At 46.2% G+C, this 19,891-nt stretch overlaps 1 protein-coding gene across 5 annotated transcripts in view; it reads left to right on the top strand.

Moving 5' to 3' along the window:
- Positions 1 to 2,277: 2,277 nt before the first annotated feature.
- The window catches only part of LOC311017263 (neuron navigator 1-like), a 71,003-nt gene continuing 53,389 nt past the window's right edge, over positions 2,278 to 19,891 (top strand). For 3 of the 5 annotated variants that reach the window (XM_084015500.1, XM_084015499.1, XM_084015498.1), the window contains exons 1-3: positions 2,278 to 3,140; positions 4,055 to 4,146; positions 13,080 to 13,904. In XM_084015500.1, coding sequence (XP_083871626.1) covers positions 2,284 to 3,140; positions 4,055 to 4,146; positions 13,080 to 13,904 — 1,774 coding nt within the window. In that variant the 5' untranslated portion in view covers positions 2,278 to 2,283. Of the gene's footprint in view, positions 3,141 to 4,054; positions 4,147 to 12,657; positions 12,851 to 13,079; positions 13,905 to 19,891 lie in introns of those variants that run through there. The other 2 variants (XM_084015501.1, XM_084015502.1) reach the window with 2 other exon arrangements.

Here is a 19,891-nt window from a genome sequence, read left to right as displayed (position 1 = left end):
TTTTGACTTGGAACCAGCCTGAAATCATCAACAATAAAACAAACCAAAAACCAAAAATAAAAATCTGACCTTTTACATGTTTGTCCTGCAGATTTTGAGAAAGTGTATTTAAACGAGAAGTACTTTAAATGTACTATATCTATATTTTGGTTGCCAGACAGTCACATGACCTTCTGTGAAAGTGTCAACAGACCAACAGACCAACTATTGTGAAGGCCCTTATACAACAGCGTGTTGATGCCTCCTGTATATAATCTGAACACATGACACAGAGGACATACCAAAAGTGTGTGCTGTAAAATCTCCCCTCATGCGTGAGGGAATCAGATTTAAGATTGATTTGCCCGTGTTCCAACCCACTCTGCTCCTCAGTCAGCAGAAAACATCTCATTGTCTCTTACTGTGGATCCATACACACAGACATCCCCACCACCAGCTGAGCCCTGATGTCTTCTTATGTGGGCTGCGGTAGTACTGGTATGACCCCGCTGGGTCCCCCGAGAATAGCCAATTTCCATACAGATAGACTCGGAGCCAGACTGCACCTGTGCTCCTGGAAATCCTTGCAGGAATTGTATCAGAGACGCAGAAATTCTGATGCTTATTAGGGAGCCGAGAGAAAGAGCAAGAGAAACAGGATGTGGGAGGAGGGAGAGGAATTTAGGGAGAGACATGAGGTGAGGGCAGGATGGATGATCGCATCTGTCTCTGTTTACCTATTGCTGCATCACTGCTGCTGTACGCCGCCGTGCACGTCTTCATTATCACTGAGTCAACTATGATAGAGCACTGCTCCTTGGCAAAACACCAAATCTCCATTTTCTGTGTCAGTATGTCTAATGGTGAGAGGAAGGTGTCTTCCATAGAAACCTTTCCTTTATCAGGAGCTAAAATGTTACATTTCTATTTAGATTTCTGAGCTACCCCTTTCTGTTGCACAGATTCTTAAAATGACAGACTGTAACATACATTTGTGAACGCGTGTTTGTGTAAACCATGTTGCACTGTGAGCAATACTCTGATTAGATCCGACATTTTATCCTCGTGGCTTTGACACATCTCTGATTTACTAAATACAGCTTCTCAAAAAGGCTTCTGGCAACACAGTTTCTGCCTTTAAGAGGGCAAGTAAAATAAAATCTGTGTATTTATGAGCATTTTGTATCATTTTAATAATTAAATCTACACTGTTCCCAAGCTGTCCAGGCAGTAAAATGTGCAATGTGTTTACGTGTATCTGTGTACAGTGTATACAGTGTATATCCGTGTTGAATGTGAGAGCAGCTGCTGACCCACTCCAGCACATCTGGACACCAACAGGATTTGTTCACAATGTCAGTGAGTCGGTCATAAAAGTCCAGCTGAAGCTTTCTAACAGTTCTCCGGCTGTATGAATTGAAATAATACACTCGATAGTACGCAGCTAAACACATAAAATATGTAAAGAAAGGGACAGCACATTTATAAATCTCATGTTGAGAGAGATATGGCTTTCATATTTAAATGAGTGTGGATTTGACCACAGACTGTCATGTGAGATCCTGATACTTTGTGAGAGATCGCAATTCGATTTATCTGTTTATCTCAGATGTGATCCTTCTTGTTTCCTCCCTCCTCTTGGCCTCAAGTAGAGCAGCACGAGGTAGTTAAATTATACGGCATTACATGAAATGCTTCACTTGACCAACATTCATTATGGTTTGCACAGAACGGCTGGGCACAAATAATACCAGGCGGACTTTTAGGGTTCTTTAGAGAGGGAAACGGAAACCGTGAACACATGGAATAAAAGCAAATCAGGTGAGAAGGATCTCTACCTCTTCCATAGCTTTTATAGAAGAGAGCCGTGTGTCTGTCCGTAGGAGTCTGTGTATTTGAATTCATTATGTGGAGAAAATCAGTTATTAGAGAACATAGTGCTCTGAAGGCAGCTGGAAGACATCGCTGTGACCATGTGCCTCTATGTGAAGAAGATGTTTGTGTGTTTTGAACTCATGCCGAAAATAAGCTAAACTCGTGGTGGACCGTGACTCAGTGTGTCATATGTGCTTGATTCACATGCTTGCATTCCGTGGATGTTTTCAACTGTCTGTGTCGACAACAGTGAATTCTGCTTCAACTGACTGGATAACATTTTAGATTAGATGTCAACGCTGTGAAATTAACCTCTAAATGGACAATCAAACCTTTTTTTTGGTATCTCTGTTGTTGTTGACGATGGAGGACTAACATGTTGGCTCATTATATGTGACTTTCTCCCTGTGTTTCTCCATTTAGGTCAGCATGAGTGGGGGAGTTAATTTCAAGTTGGCGCCCCGGGCTCCTCCCTCTTCAGGAATCCCCCTCCCACACAGCTTGTTGCCCTCCACCCCCAAAGCAGGCGGTCGCCGTCAGGCTAGTGAACTTCCCAGACCGTCCACACAGACCCCTCAGCACACACCCCCGCACACACCCAGGTACTCCCCTTTACTTTGCCCGAAGAGCTCCACCATCCCCAGGCCTCCCTCCAGAGACCCCACGGTTGACTTGAAGGGTCAGCTCTTCCATCGGACGGGAGCCCTACCTTCTCCCCAGGTGTCACGCTCTGCCTACAGCAGCCCGTTAAACCAGCGCAGGGTGCTGCCACCACACTCTAAGGACACGCTGGATCTGGGTAAACCCGGCCCGCCTCACTACCCCTCACTGTTTCCACATGACGGCAACAGCAACAAAAACGCCCTCGCCAACGAGAACCAATCGCGGGGAACCAGCAACCTGCATCCTCCGCTCCAGATCAGAAGAGGAGACAACTCCAACACTGTATCCCAGGCAACCAGTGAGGTCATGCCACAGAGAGAGAGAGAGCCTCCAGAAAACCACCCAGCCCGGTCCCCCACGTCACACAACGGAAACCTCCGCCCCCGCTTTGCTGAAACAAGCTACGGGCACACCATCAGGGGTCGCAGTGACTCCACCAGCCAATCAGACGAGGAGATGGGCTCCCCTGACGACAGCAGCCCGGCCTCCTCTCCTTGTCCCCTGCCGCTGCCGCCGATGACGTTCACCATGCCAGTAATGTCCAAAGTGGCTGCCGATGTGCTCAGTCAAGGCCTGGAAACACCCAGAGTCAACATGGCTACTGTGGCTCCATTCAGCTACAGGTAAGTGGTCCATAATCACTCACGCAACAGTGATACAACGGTTTATCAAGACTTCCATCCAGAGCCCCTGATTACTGAGGCCCATCGTAAAACCATTCTCTTGTCATTAAGATCACTCAGTCTCCTCACAGCACTTTATGCCCCTCTCCACTGATCCTCTCACACACACTCTGGAAACTAAACATCAGACCTAGAGGGCGACCATTTCAGTCTAATTCCTATGCACCGTTTCCAGTAATATGTGTGTGTGCGCACAATGGCACACACACAGGAACACACACACAGGAACACACACACACACACACACACACACAGGAACACACACACACACACACACTTGGTGTTTTCTGGAGCAGAGCTGATTGTTAAAGTGTCTTCTTGACAGCCTTTGGGCTGACTCAGTATATTGTTCCCTCCCTCACCACACACACACACACACACACACACACACACACACACACACACACACACACACACACACACACACACACACACACACACACACACACACACACAGTTTCTCACTATGTGGAATAAAGACAAGAAAAGAGTGAATCTAATTTATTAATAATAAACTGCAACGTTATGTGTCTGATGTGTGTTGTTGAGTTTAGTTCAACGATTCAATCTGCTATGAATTAATCAATCAAAGAAGAAAAGTATTTTTGTGAACTGAGACTCGAAAAAACAGCTTCAATTCTGGAGCTTCTTTTTACTTTTATAATGATGAAATTATCTTCGTGCATTATCTGAGATTGTTTTGTTTTCTGAAAACCTGGGGAAGGTCACCAGTCTTCCTGCTGCCATTCATAATAGTGTGTTATAGATTGTGATGAGAGATATTAAGATGAGGGATTTATGGCTTTATGAAGAGTAACAGACGTGTGATGGCAGTGTTCATGATGTGTTTACAGGTTACATGTGCAGGAGGGCGATTTCTCACTGGACGAGCTGAGTGACTGCTCATCTGGATCCATAGAAGTCTGCTGTGATGACCTTACTCTAGGTTAGACACACACACACACACACACACACACACACACACACACACACACACACACACACACACACACACACACACACACACACACACACACACACGGCCATACTCACTTGCGCGTACTTTTTTTCAGAAGCAATACACATTCTTTTTCCTTTCCCTGTCTCTCCTGTTGAACAAAACTTTAGTGCAGTTCTGTCTGCCCACTTAGCATGAAGGCACTGAGAGGCTGAGAGCCCTCTTAGCAGGGATGGATGTCCACTTTCTGGTAGACGCAGACAGGTCATGCCAGCAGCCGACCTTTAAGTCCCGTTGTAGAACCTGAAAAGACTGAAGACTAAGGGGACGGCACTGCCTGCTCATCAGGCCTCAGGAGCTGTGTCTGAAGTGGTGTATTGTGTGTGTGTGTGTGTGTGTGTGTGTGGCTCAGGATGTTAGGATGAAGGAAGATGACATGGGTGATGTGGGTCAGTAATGGGAAGAAATAGGGCACTCAGCCCACTGCCAGGGTGTATTATTATATGCGCATTCAACTCGGCTACATCCATGAGCTGAACCCTTCCCTTGAACCCTTCCTCACACTTTATCGTTCTCTCTTGCAATGCTTCCTTTCCGGCGTCATTGACCTAAAAAGCCTGACCCCCTCCCCCGGACCTTTTGAGTAATGGTTTGCTCCGTAGCCACAGCTATAGTCAAGCTTTGTGGTGGTCAGTGTGAGTGGAGGGATGTGGACGTGCTTCCAAGATATGACTTTATCAGTGGCTTCGTGAATCACTCTTGATGTGGTGTCGGTCGGATAGGAGGGGACCAGCTGCCTGGTGAGACTTTGAATGGAAGAAATCACTCCTAGTTTATACACATCTAGCAGAATATGTACAGATTTATGTTTGTTTTGGTATTACAACCCAAATTTGCTTTTCTGTCACTTAAAATTGAAAAAGGAAAATCATAAAATATACTAAAAAATAAATAAAGGGTTACCATTCCTATTCCTATGGTGGATGTAGAAACCCAATGTTTTTAGACACGCCCTGCAAGGTGCGGTAGTGTCCCTCCGTCAATAAACGTTGGTTCATGACCAAATATCTGCAAAACGAATGATATTTCTATCAACCCAACTGTTCTCTGCCTCTCCTGTTTTACATCATTTTCAGAAGGCCGCCTCTGGCTGATTCCTGCCTGTCATGCTGCTGGTTGTCAGGTTCCTGTTGGGCATTGAAATAATGATGAAAAGATATGAAAACAATGACATACTAATCTGAAGTCTCAAACAACTCAGTGATAACATCCTCAGCGTTCATTTTTTTTAGTGTCATTTAAATCTGTAATATCACATAAATATGTGATAACCCTGCTTATATTGTGACTTTTTTTTTATCAGGGAGTCGCTTTGGCAGAAACAAGGAAGAGAAGATGTAGAGAGAGAGTTATGATAGAGAAAACAGACAATTAAATGGATAAAATGTCCAACTGAGAATAGTTAAAATCGATCTGTAACAACGTCCACAGCCGGTTGTGGACCTCAGGTATAACATCTATAACTATAGCTCTGGCCACTCCAGTGAAAATGTTTCCATCTCGTAAAACTTACTATTGAAAATACATTCAGACATCATATTATTATTTTAAATTATGTTACAGTTGTTTTGACTTTAAAGTTCTCCATTACAGTACCTTTTTAAGACACCTGTCTAAAAGTGTAGACTCCCAGAATAGAGCAAATAAAAAGCTTTTAAAAGCTTTTTGAAGGTTTCAACCAGCTGGTTGTGGAAAAGGGGGGGGGGGGGGGATGGGAGGCCATGGTGGATCGGCCCATGTCTTTAAAGGCCCCTGGCTGTCTTGGGACTATGGTTGTGGCCTTGTAATTGGTCCCTAAAAGGTGCTAGAAGCAGAGCTAAAGTGTCTTAGACTCCTCTGAAGCTGCATTTACATGGAGGGTGGGCTGAGGGTGACACGGTAATGACTGTAATTTAGGGAGCAGAGGAAAGGAGGGGAACAGGGAGGAAGGAAAGGAGGGAAGGAAAAGAGAAAGGGTGAAGGATGAAAAGAGGATACCAGATAAGGTCAGTGAGTCAATGGATTTTATTTTTGTAAGGAGGAGAGAAGAGCCATGAACATGTGCACGTGATAAAAAAAAGATAGATTGAAAAATTGGCTGAATATTTGGAAGCTCAGAGGTCTGGGATGAACACACGAAAGGCCAAATGGTGATGTTATTTGGTTATCGTCGTCCTTTGAGACGACGCTAAAAGAGTAGTTTCCCCACAAATTGAATTTTTTCCATATGCTTCCATTCACTTAGATTGAATCAGCTGTAACACAATCAGCACTTACATCTTCTATCCCAGCGTCTAATGAAGACCTGAACATTTAATGTGACTGTAGGACCATGTGCTCTTTCAATTAGACTGCAGACCTCCTGACCTTGTGGCTCTCTGGAGAGGTGTATTTGAGCATGCATTTGTGTCTGAGTGTGTGTGTGTGTGTGTGTGTGTGTGTGTGTGTGTGTGTGCGCTCGCTGATGTATGCATGTGAGACAGTACACAGATGGTGTTTGAAAGATAAATGTGATATGTGGACTGTGTATCATTTTTCATCTCCCAGTGAGAGTACGTATTTTCCCTATGGACACTCTCAAAGTCTGTCAGCTCTCTCTCTCTCCCCCTCACACACACACACACACACACACACACACACACACACACACACTCACCAACACACACACGCTGTACCGACACATAGAGCTGGTCATGTGTACATCTGGATATGGATATGAAACACTGTAAATCATCCCACACCCACCCTCACACGACATTGACATTAACTGATAGAAAGCAAAAAAAGGATCGTACTTTGCAGGTGTGGGATTGTTACGTTATTTTTTAAATATATGGCCACATATTCCTTTTGAAACGGTCACACGATCTGGAGCAGAGATTTCACGACGTGTTTCTCAAGCCGAGCCAAAAATCACATTCGGTGGCCGTGAGCCAACTTGAACTGTGTTACATTGAATTTAATAATGCCCCTTCATTTGTATTATAATATCATATTACTTTGTTGCCAGTTTATAAGGTACACTTACCTTATAAGTAAATCATAATATATTAAATTTTCTAATTTGGATTGAAAGGTTTGCAATGATGAGCACAAGTCAAAGGGTTTTACATCTTCACAGCCAATAGAAAGAGGCAGCAGCTTTGACTTTCTGACGTCTGTGGCTGTGTTCGACATGGCATACAGTTCATACTAAGTAGGATGCAAATGTATGTATGTGTGGGTTCAAACTGCACTTTCAAACCGCCTTGTATGCCATTCAATTTCAGAATAGTAGAAGTCAGCAAATCTTTAGTAATGAAGGCAACAAATCAGCTTGCATTTTTTTTTTTTAAATGTCATGCTTGCCATCCCTTTAATGCCCCTGGACAGTCTCGCGGACAGCATTTTGATAACCCCGGCTGCATCTACTCTTAGACAGAGTGTAATCCTCTTTGGCCAATCTAATCAGACAGACATATGCCGAGTTGGCATCGGACAGTGATGAGTGGTTTAGTAGCTTTGGGAAGATGATCAGACATAAGCATGGACTAGATTATGTCCTCACTCATCACCAAGCGTGAGGCAGTAATCACTATTTAGGGTTTAATATCATCACGTACTCTATATTTGACCTTAACTCTGCTCCGTCAGGGGTTCTGGAGTGCGGCCCAGTTTATAATGCGTGGGCGAGGTTTGACAGGGAAGACGTCACGGGAGTTTGGGAAAGTGGTTGGTCATGAACGCGCACGTGGACGATGTAAATGTGAGAAAAAAGTGAGTCTAAATGAACACGGACAGAAGATTCTCATTCTCCCGCTGAGCCATCCACCCATTGTGTGGCGATGCACTAAGACAGAGCTGCCACCTCCTCCTGTCTCCTCCTCCTCCTTTTCACTCCCCTCGGGACATTAGCTTTCTTCTTATGTATCAGATAAGAGCAAGAGAGGGAGGAGGAGAGGAAAGGACGGAGAAGGGTGACTTGAGGAATGGGTGAATGAGTGCACATACTCAAGATCCTATTTGACCTCTGGGGGTGACTCCCAACCCAGGGAGTCGAGTTATGGAGTCAGTCATGTGTGTAACCTCTCTGTGTCTCTGTGGGACCACACACACACACACACACACACACAAAGGAAGGGAGTCACAAAGGCATCTATTTGTCAAATTAATAACCCATGGAGAATTAAGCCCACACTCCGATATGAGCACATACTTCTCAGGTCCAGATTCCTGCTGCTTATTGAATCATGTTGTACTCATAATATATATGTAATTCACACGCCGCTCTGTATCTTACTTTAGCCGCAGCAGGTTTTTTTTCCTGCCAAAAACACACACAGGGCGATGATATCCATGGCTGCTGTACGCATAGACACCACGCTGTATCTAGGCAACCCAGCCTCTGCAGCAAGGCATTGTGGGATACCCCTGGGAAGTGTGCTGAGAATGTCAATACTGAGGGAGCGTCTACAAAGAGTGATACCTTTTTTTTTTTTTAAAACACACAAACAGTTTCCTTCTTCCTTATGATCCCCCGGTTGATGTTTTTGGGTTTTCAGCTGTGGGTGATTCATGATGAGTGTGGGACATTGGGAGAATGGTGTTTTTGTTGGATCAACATTTGTGCCTCCGGAATACACTCACACTAATACCATGGATAGCCTTTAAGTGGCTGAATTGTCTGAATACTTGAGCTGGTGACTCATGCGTCGCATCATCCGCACTGGGTGTCACTGTGGAAAGAATCAGCCTCTCTCATTCATGCTTACATTTCTGACTCAGACTAGGAAGTCAGACGTTGTATGTCGCAGATTGTCACCTCGGTCCTTTGTGTGTAGAGAGGCCTCACGTTACTGTGTTGGTGCGGCACAAGAGTGTGTGTCACCGTGTCTGGTATTCACCCCCGTGTCCTGTAGACCCTCGGCCTTAGCGTGTTAGCGGACATAAGCGACCGTAGCAGGAGTGGCGTGGCGGTGAGGCAGGATATCCCCTCTCTGTCTTACAGGCTTCCTCTGAGGCTTTGGCACGCATACAGAGATCCTTCCTCACCCGGTCCTCCTCCTCCTCTCACTTTAGTCATTGCCTTGTTTCCTGCATTATGATTTCATATAACTCTTTACGTTCTTAGCATCCAGGAGGCTTCTTTCATTCTGATGGTTGGCCGTGGCTTCGGCTCGGAGGAAGAGCGGGTTGCCAGTTAATTCGGGAGATCAGTGTACAATACATGTCTTTTAGTCCTTTACTGGACTTGGAAGGCGCAATATAAATGCTGCAGGTCCCTTTACTATTTCATGGTTTCCCTTGTAGTCTCACTCTTGTTATTTTCTTCTCACCGCCCCGTTCACACTTGTCTCATCTAGAGAACAACTTTTTTTTTAGTTCCTGTACTGAGACACGCAAAGACAAAACAAGAGGAACCAAGAAGGGAGCAGGTGACAACAGGGAGTGGGTGAAAGTGAGAATGCATGCCATCTGCTTAGCTGAATGGGAATCGTCCCTCTTAAAGCTTAAAGCCGCTCTGATACAATTACTTACATCCAAAGCAGCGACAGTTGTTTTTCCTCTCCTCTTGCAGTACTTTTCCCATCAAAGCCGGAGACCTTGTGTAACCTGGCTACTTCACACGGCCACTCTGTAGAAATATACTGGCAAATCTGTTCCTGGCTGGTTGGAGTTGTTAGGGCAAATTTACTCATGCAAAGCACAGAAACAGTCTGCCTCTCTCTGCCTGTCCGTCTGCCCGTCTGTCTCGCTCTCCTGCTATTTAACTCTGTAATCAAGCTAGCCTTTCATACCCGTATCTCTGCCTACCTGTCTCTCAGTTCCCTTTGCTTAATCATGCCTCTGTGTGTGGATGGAACTGTGTGCCCGTCGCCGTAGCAAATTTCCCATGCCTCCAACCACCGTGGTCAGCCACACACACACACACACACACACACACACACACACACACACACACACACACACACGCTTCTGTTGCATAGTGAATAAGTGTGAGTGTGCTCTGAGATGAATGTGAAGGCTAACACTTAGCACTGGCACTCATCACACTTTGCCAGCTTCTCTGATGTCAGGCCAGATTGCTCAGGTCAGTCAGACACCCTGCACAGACAGCAAGCTCTGTGTGTGTGTGTGTGTGTGTGTGTGTGTGTGTGTGTGTGTGTGTGTGTGTGTGTGTGTGTGTGTGTGTGTGTGTGTGTGTGTGTGTGTGTGTGTGTGTGTGTGTGTGTGAGAGAGAGAGAGACTAAGCAGAAAGAGGGTGAGAGAATATATGTTTACATCAGCCATATATTAAAGCGATTAGACCGTGGAGCCAGAGAGACGAGTCCAGGAACAAACAAGTAGCTGTGTGCTGCCAACACACACTTCACCTGTGTGTGTATACGTGCTTTCAAGGGCACTGACGCGTGTCTCTGCCCCGCGAGCATCTGTACGGCACACAGACCTGCCTTGTACGTGGCCAGTCTCATTTGACTCACCTTAATCCCTCATCAGGGAGGTATAAGAACTGACTTACAGCACCTATTAGCCTTAAATTACACCCTTACTCCCCTGCTGGCCTGCTACCAGCCCCCAGAGCCCCCATAAGTGTCACCACACAGCTCTGGCCTTGGTGTGGCATAACCGCCTCAACATTGGCCCTTTATTAAAGCTGGCTGCTTTTAATTAATGGATGTAGCCTTTACACAATAAAATAGCCAATGTATGTGCTTTTGTCTGCGACCTAGCTCCTGTATTACACACACTCATTCAAGGCCAGATGGGTGGACGACGGTGTCATATTTGGGCTTAATTGGCGCCAGTTTGGCTACTGTTGGAAAATAAGCTGTTTTCAAAGAACCTATCTAATATTGAGCGCGGAATGTGAGCGAACAGGACATTGCTTGTTTTCGCTTTGGTTTAGTGTCAACCGTTATGCTAATGTAACAGAAAACGGGCATAAGCCCAACAGCCTGCTTGTTTGACTACTACTCCTAACAGTGCTAGACCTGATAGCATCACAGCTGCAGGCATTGCTGCGTGCGTACAAAAGAAAGTGCACTAATGCTCATACTCTCGGAGCACAAACACTCCACCAGCTACAAGACTCAGAGCAGGATGCATTAATACACTGAAACTAATTCTGCAGTTTTATTGATTGTTAATGAGTTACGATCGGGCTTAAAGTTCATGATTACCTGTTATGGAAAAAAGACAGAGGTGAAATGATGCCATCATATCCCTCTGTCTCTGTTAATGTCCCTATTACTGGATCTCCACACGGCTCCGCTTTATGAGGGATACAGGAATAGATTCTCCAGCTAAAGCGAAGGAGCCGAGAAGATGACCGAGTGAAACACGGGGATGATGAAGAGGAGGAAGAAGAGTTTCTTATGTGTCCTGTGTTGATTGAGATGGGATGTCCAGGGCGATGAGGTGACGTAGTTGACCGTGCCAGATCTAGCCGAGTCCCTGGATGGGAGCCTTTGGCTTCTCTGAGCCTGTCTCATCGATGTGGCACACGCGTGGAGACCGACCCACACACACACATGCAGGGGAGGACAGACAATAATATAGTGACACTGATACTCATTCACACACCCACACATGTACATGTGCGCTTGCTTTAACCCACGGAGGTGTCGTAATGGCTCCGCTGAAGGATTGACGAGATTGTGATGAAGCTATACCCTGCAAAAGTTAATGGCCTTTGCTTCCATATTAACTGGAAGGGGGGGATGGGTGACATAGTGTAGGCCTGGAGGAAGGAAGGAAGGAAGGAAAGGAAGGAAGGACATGAGAAAAGAGCAATTGAGTGGAGTTGTAAAATGATGCAGGTGGGGAGGAGGGGTGACGAGCATTCAGGGTCTGTTAGCTACTAATTGAAGCATAATTAGTGGCCTATCTGCTCGTGTATTAGGGTCTGGTTAATGTGTGTCCTGTTCTCAGCCAATCCTGCAGTCACGGCTGTTTTACAGATGATTCAATCAGCTTGATTAGGGCACGTACGGAAAAATTTGAATTTCAATGGATGAATAGAGCAGGTAATGTGATTATGAGTGATTGGATGTGCATGTGTGTGTGTGGGGCGTCTTTAGTCAAAGCTATTTATAAATATTTCTTTTTTTTGTCTATTCTTTCTTTCTTTCTTTCTTTCTCTCTCAATTTCTTTCTTCTTTTCTTTCCTTTCTTCCTTTCTTCCTTCAGTGTAACACAGCAACTGTGGTGCATGTTTGAGAGAGACAGAGAGACAGAGAGAGAGAGAGAGAGAGAGAGAGTGAGAGAGAGGATTGGCAGATGAATCAGCCAGTGGGTGGAGAGAGAGACAGAGACAACAAGTAAGAAGGAGGGAAGGACAGAGAAGTAAGAAAGAGAGGGAGGGTGAATGAGCCAGCGGGGGTAGAGTGAGCAAACCAGCGAGTGAGGGAGAGGGAGGAGAGAAAGAGGAGGAGGAGGGGGGATGTGGCTGCTGCTGCTGCTGCTGCGACTGTTTCTCCTGTCAGTCGGCTGCTGCTTGCCTGGCAAGCAGGAGGGAATGCAGAGCGAGAGAACAGCAGAGAGGAAGACGGAGGAGAGCGAGGCTGTGCTGTGTTTTAAGCAGCTCTATTGTGGCACAGGGAGCTGGAGACTCGCTGCGAGGAGGTGGATTCAGGCACAGGACGCAGATCTGCAGATCTATGGATTACCAGCAGTGAGTAAAGAGTGACTGCTACTGCCACTCTACCAACCCACTCGTCATTTTCAACAGAGGGGTGAACCCACAGTCTGGACCCACTGGAGACAGAGACAGGCGGGAAGGGCAAACCAGATAGTCTTGGCGTTATCACACCTTCCTTTCTCCCTCCATTTCTTTGTGCTTGTGTGTGTGTGTGTGTGTGTCTCAGAGTGTGTCACTCATGCTGTTGCTTGGCTCTCTGCAGGAGGGATGCTGGGGGCTAATGTGGCTAACATTAGCATGACGGCCAAACCCAGAGAGCTGGACCTGAGGTCTGCTGCTGTCTCCTGCCACGAAACTTCAGCCCAGGCCATGGCCTCTAGGAAGCCCCCGGCCAAGCCCTCCGCTCTTCCCCAGGGCCCGTCACGTCCCTCCGGGTCGGAGCTCAAGGTGTACCGGCCCACCTCTGGATCTATCCCCATCCCGAGTGCAAATCCATCCAGACTCCGCAAGCAGCGTTCACTCAACAACCTGTGTGTGCTCACTGATGCTGAGAAGAAACTGCACCTGTACCAATCTCCGCGCTGGAATGACGACGCGAGTCGACCTAGCACAGGCACCAACAAGCCGGGCCAGACGAAGTTAGTTCAGGCCGGGGGTGGCAAACCGCCACTTTCCCGGACCCTTTCAAAGTCAGAACAGTCTCTTTTCCAGGGGAAGCCCAAACCTTTCTGCTCCCCATCCGTAGCCTCTAAAGGGAGCAAGCTGAGTCGAATCCCTGCCCCTGGCAAACCACGGGGGCCTTATGCTGAAGTCAAACCCATCAGCAAGGCCTCTGAAGCAGGCCAGAATGCAGACACAGACCCTGCGGACCACCAAACTAAGGTCAACTCCAATGGTGCTGGAAATACTGGGACTAATGGCAAGAAACCAGGGGAGAAAGAGAGGTCTGCGTCTCTGTCGACGGAGGAGAAGAAAGACAGGAAGGCGATGGAGGGAGAAGATGATAAGAGCTTTCTGAAGGTGGACCCGGAACTAGTGGTGACGGTTCTGGGAGACCTGGAGCAGCTGCTCTTCAGCCAGATGCTTGGTGAGTCTCTCTCTCTTTTGCATGAACATGCATGACACCGCTCAGGACATGATACAACTATGTCAACAAGTGAGCAACGGTTACTTATTGATTCAGGGGGCAGCCAATACCACGCTCTCTCTCCTCCCCTCTCCTCAGCTCTCTACACCCAAACTGGTCCCTCCTGCTCCAGCATCAACAGTGCATTTTAAATGAGTTTCTGTTGCAGCAGGGTATAATGTCGCTGGGCTTTTCTAAATGCTCTTCGCCGTACAGTGGTGAGAGTCCTCGCTCTGTAGGGGGTGAACATTCCCACCCCCGCTGTAGCCGTCAAATGTGTTTTGTTTATATGTGTATACGTGATTCATGCTGTATGGGGATGTAAACGGGCCCCGTGCTCCCGTGAAGCAGCTGAAGTAAGCAGTTTCAGAGGGCTGACTGTCTTGTTGTTGATTCATTAGCTAGCACCGGAGTGATTTGTCCGAGTCTCTCCTGACCCACTGCCACAGTGAGCTAGATACATATTAACCCATTAAATGCATCCCTTCTGCCTCGCTCATCACATCTCTATCTCACAGGGTTTATAACGGCACTTTTCCTTAAGACTGAAAGCATGCAGCATGTATGCGTCCATCTCTGCTGCGTGCTTCGTGTTAACATGATGCCCCAGCATCTCCTGGCTCAGGCTGAAACCAGCCACTCGTTAATAAAGGTCGTGTGAGTGGGACTAGTGGGGTGTGTGTTTTCAGCCGGTAAATAAAACGGCCGCATATTGAGTCGGGCTCGGGTCACAGTGGGCCACATATTTAGCCTTGCACCACTCCCTCACCCCCCCTACCTCCCTCCCTCCCCCCTCCCTCCCCTCCAGTTCCATTGATCTCTGGGCCACTGACAGATGGTCACTATCCACCCACCCTGACTCCCCCACCTCACTCATTTCCCTCCTGTTACCGGGGGCAACGTGGGGCAGGAGGGAAGGGAATCTGAGGGGATGGTGGCACGGGCAGGTAGTAAGCGTCCTATCATTCACACCAATACACACACATACCCCCGTGAATACACACTATCACACACATCCGGGGTGAATGTACCGGAACACGTCCAAAGTTTTAGCTGACGGGGGTGTACTGCCACAATGACGACTGACTTCGTGACTCATAGGTCAAACCAGGGTCTAGATCTGCACCTAACATGCATTATTCATTCATACACACCGTTTTGTCTCTCTCTCTCTGTGTCCGTTGCTCATTCACTCTCCATCAGGAGCAGATAGCATCAGAGAGAGAGGGAGATGGGCCGAGCGGGTCATTATATCTGGCTCGATGCAGGAAATCATTTTCTGTCCATCATCAAACCTCTGTCTTCCTCCTCTCTCCCCATTTCCTCTCTCTCTCGCTCTCTCTCTCCCTCTCTCCCTCTCTCTCTTCACCAGCTTGTCTCCTGCAGCACAGCCCCAAATCACGGCTTGTTTGACCTTGCAGCCTTCTGTGTGTGTGTTTCTGTGCTGTACAGGGTGTGTGTGTGTGTGTGTGTGTGTGTGTGTGGCGTGACCTTTATCCAGTCTTTGTTGTAGTGTTGCTGGCCACACCTACGGCAGGCAGCCAGGTAGGGAGGAGGAGACTTGTGCAGGAAAAAAAAGAGTCGGACAAAAAGAAGGTAGAAGGAAAGGATTTATGGGAGGAAAGTAAAAAGAGGACAAACGTATTCAGAGGGAGATAAATGAGAGGGAGACAGAGAAAGGCTATGAAAAAAAAAGAGACACTGGGGTAAAATAATGGGAATGGCTAACGACCTAAATTTTTACCTGGCACCTCAAATGACCGAGTGTTGGATCATTACAGGCTACCAAAAACTGCCAGGTTTATTATAGAAACCACAGCAGGTGTGTGGTACACATGTGTGAGCACACTCACACATGTGTGTGTGTGTGTGTGTGTGTGTGTGTGTGTGTGTGTGTAGAGGAGGTTAATTGTAACTTGCCCTGTAGCTTGCGGCTGTGGGCTCATTTTCTATCGCATCTACTTCTCCATATCCGATGGGACGCTCAGCTAATTGGATCTGCTCCATGTGCTCTGTCATAGGAAGATAGATTATGGATGTTCAATGGATGATTCCCAGCTCCTCCCCTTCCCATACACACTCCCACCGTCTCCCCATCTGCTTCCCACGTACAGGAAAGCGCCGTGTCATCGTACAGTATCGTATTATATCATGACCAATCGGCCTGTTGTGATGGAGGTTACATCTTAGCTGTTTGCTACACCGAGTAAAATGTGGGCCTGCTGTGTCTTGAGCATTTTTTGTTGCGTGCCAGCTCCCAGCATGCACTGGGACACTGTCTTTTTGAGATGACCATATAGTAGTCGGCAAAGATAATGGAGAATATCACCGAGGTCTAATGGGATACATAACCCAATATCATCAGCTAGCACTCACCACACACACACACACACACGCACACACACTCACGCACACACACACACACACACACACACACACACACACACACACACACACACACACACACACACACACACACACACACACACACACAATTAAGTGAGGAAATCAGGATATTTCAAGGTTAGGACTATATGATTATCTTGCGAGGCGATTTAGGATTAGTTTCACTTTAATCTGTTTGTCATTAATCAGACGTCCATGTTTTACCACCGAGAGACGAGGAGCAGCTTTACGTTAACTGGATTTAGAGAATTACTTGACTGGTGTGATTCTCCCAAATGCAGCCAGTTTTATAAGATATCTCGTTAACGGGATTAGCATCAAGGTTGTACTACAATGTAAGGAATGATAAACTGTGAGTTCTGCCAATAAAAATGTGCCGACCTTGTAAAGTGTACACTGCCGGGGTAATGTAAAGCACTGAACCTCAGATGTGCGCCACTAATGACACGTCCCGCTCTCATTCAGGCACCCATAAAGAGGTGAATGCGAGAGGGTAAACTCCCCAAAGCAGTGGCCTCTCCCAGCATGGGGCGGGCTTGGTTTAGAGAGGATCCTGTCCAAAGACACCAGCAAACCTCCGGATTAGGCCTTGCATAAAGATAATGAAAAGATTCAGTCTCCATTCCACTAATCACGCATCTATCGCCCTGGAAAAGGCCAGCTAGCTAGGCTAAAATGAATTATAGATTAAAGCCCAAAGGACATCTGTTGGGATGGCGATTTAAGTATTTTGGGGAATTTTTACTTTATAAAGGATCAGATAGAGAATATAGATTTAGGCTCAGCCTTCACAGAGAAGTAAATGACACAGTGACACATAAAAGTAGCCTTGACTGCCAGCGCTTGTTATTTTAGCATGACATTGTATTGTGTGTGTGTGTGTGTGTGTGTGTTTGTCTGGTTGATGGCTACTCGTGGGAGACGATGCATCCTCGTCCGCTGTCTGCGGAACAATTACCCCAACAGAGGAATCGACAAACCCTTAAAAAGGATGTGCACACAAGCAAACACATACACACTCAATCCTGTTCATGAGGACTTCACAGCGCCGCAGGAAATAACAACAACGCAGCTGTAGCTTTAAACACACACACACACACACACACACACAGTTACACACACAAACGCACACACAGTGAATTTGTGCCTCATTCACTCGGCGATACCCTCTCCTGACAAATCCCCTGCGATTCAATATTTTGTCAGTTCCAGGGTATTTTTGATACTTAGTGCCTCGGTGTTCCCATTGTGATCACAGTGCTGAGTCTCTAATGTGATGTGGGTGCGGCCAGAGCGGCGGGTTTCACACTGGCCTCGCTGACTGAGGGATTCAGGGCAGTCGTCCTCCTGACAAGCCGAATAAATGCAGACGCCCAAGGAAAGTGAGGAATAAAGCATCTCTCTCTCTCTCTCTCTCTCTCTCTCTCTGCTTCCTCTTCCTCTCTTTTAACTCTGATGTGAGTTGACGGGTAGCAGTGTTCTGTCACCAGTCAGTAGAGAGGATATTTCTAGCAAGTGTTTTCGGAAGACGGAAGACAATCTTTGTAGTGTGACACAGATTTGGTCACAAGGATTTTTTTACACAGATGCATATGTATGTGGATGTTTTCACTAGTGTTGCTTGCTGTGTGTACGTGTGTGTGTGTGTGTGTGTGTGCGTGCGTGTGTGTGTGTGTGTTTACAATGCATTGTGGTCAGTCTCTAAGGACTTAATGCAGGAGCCATTGCATTAGTGCTGTCTGCTTCCTGACATCCTCTTCCTAAATCATATTAGTACATTCTGTGTTTTTGTTTCGTCAGCTCTTACATAACACACACACACACACACACACACACACACACACACACACAAACACACATGCTGCTTATTACAACAACAAAAAAACAAGCTATAGTTACAATTATATTATTCTTTTCCAACACTTGATATAACTTGAGCGTTCACACTTATCGCTCATCTTCCAGTACCTAAATGACCCTTAAACTGCTAGCGAGTAGAACCTCTGTGCGTGTGCTGGGCTTTAATATTGTGATGAAATAGACCAGATGGGTAAAGATAAGACATAAGACATTTTCTCATCCGGCAATAACAGGAACCTGGTATCTCATAAAACAAAATGTACTCTCTGAACTCATACTGATAGATATGATGCACTTAATAGACAGAGAGACTTATGTAGGCCGCCTTGTGATGAGGAATGCTACTCAGTATTCATCTATTTGTGTTCCGTTTGTATTCCCCCCTTATGAAAGGTCTCAGATAAAAGTGCCCTTTGTTACTGGTGTAGCTCTCTGCATGTTGTAGCTACTGTAAGAAAACAGTAGTAGTTACTGTTACGTCCCCAAATTAGCCTAAACCAGATTAAAAATGGGAGGAGTCAAGTGGTCCAGTTTATTGCCCTCCAGGGAAACTTTGTGTGACCTCAGGGAGAACTCAGGCCAAAACAAAACCCATCCCTAACTCCAAACAGAATTATCCAGCTGACTCACAAACAAAAAAAGGTACACCCTTACCCTCCCTAGCATCAGATAAACAGGAGATAATGGGCAAACAAAATGGCAGCTCTCCCCTACCTGGCTTCCTGGCTTAGGGTAAATACCAGTTCAAAGGTCACAGGGGAGCAGAGGGAACAGCCAGTAGTAACTTATGTACACACACAGAACAGGTTTCAGTCGCCAACGGGGCAGCAAGCAACAGCGTTTACAAGGTGCCGAGCAGCAATCAGCGCCGGTAGCAGAGATTGATGGGACTCCTCCTCAGCTGAAGCACACACACACACACACACACACACACACACACACACACACACACACACACACACACACACACACACACACACACACACATCTGACTGAGTCTCATGACAGTATTGTGGTTAGCTTCAATCAGCGACAACGCTAATGCTAGTGTCAGTGGTGTAGGCTGGAGGTAAATCAACAAGAAGAACAGTAGGGATATTACATCTCTCTGATCCTAGTAGTTGAACTATAACTATACCTGGACCCTCACCTATTTAATGGTTCCATATGCTTTTGTATGCATTAGACATATGCATACCAAGTCAGCTGTCCTTTCTATATCTCCAATAGCTTCATGACAATATTGGATTTACAGGATTTTTCTGACAACTTGTAGTAGAGTACCTTGGAATCCGGTGTTTGATTTACCAGATACCTTCAGCTTCTCTATTGAGTTTCCATAATATGTACAATATCTTAATACATACTGTATTCCTGAATATTATGATGTAACATTACGTATACTAAAGTTGTATTCACGTCAGCAACGATTAGTCGATTAATTCATTGATTAGTTAACGGAGACTTAATTGGCAATTCATTTTAAATGCAACATTTCTCTGGTTTCAGAGAAAAACCTGTATATTTCCAGGTTCCATTAATCTTCTATGATAGTAAAGTGAATATCTGAAGGTTTTTTTGACTGTCAGTTCACTAAAAGAAGACATTTGAAACTGTCGCCCAGTTTTTTCCACCATTTTCTGACACTTTAATCACCCAAAGACCAATAAATTAACCGACAA

Source organism: Eutrigla gurnardus (assembly GCF_963514095.1).
Source record: "Eutrigla gurnardus genome assembly, chromosome: 8".
Lineage (NCBI taxonomy): Eukaryota > Metazoa > Chordata > Actinopteri > Perciformes > Triglidae > Eutrigla > Eutrigla gurnardus.
This window is presented reverse-complemented; position numbering and strand designations above follow the sequence as displayed.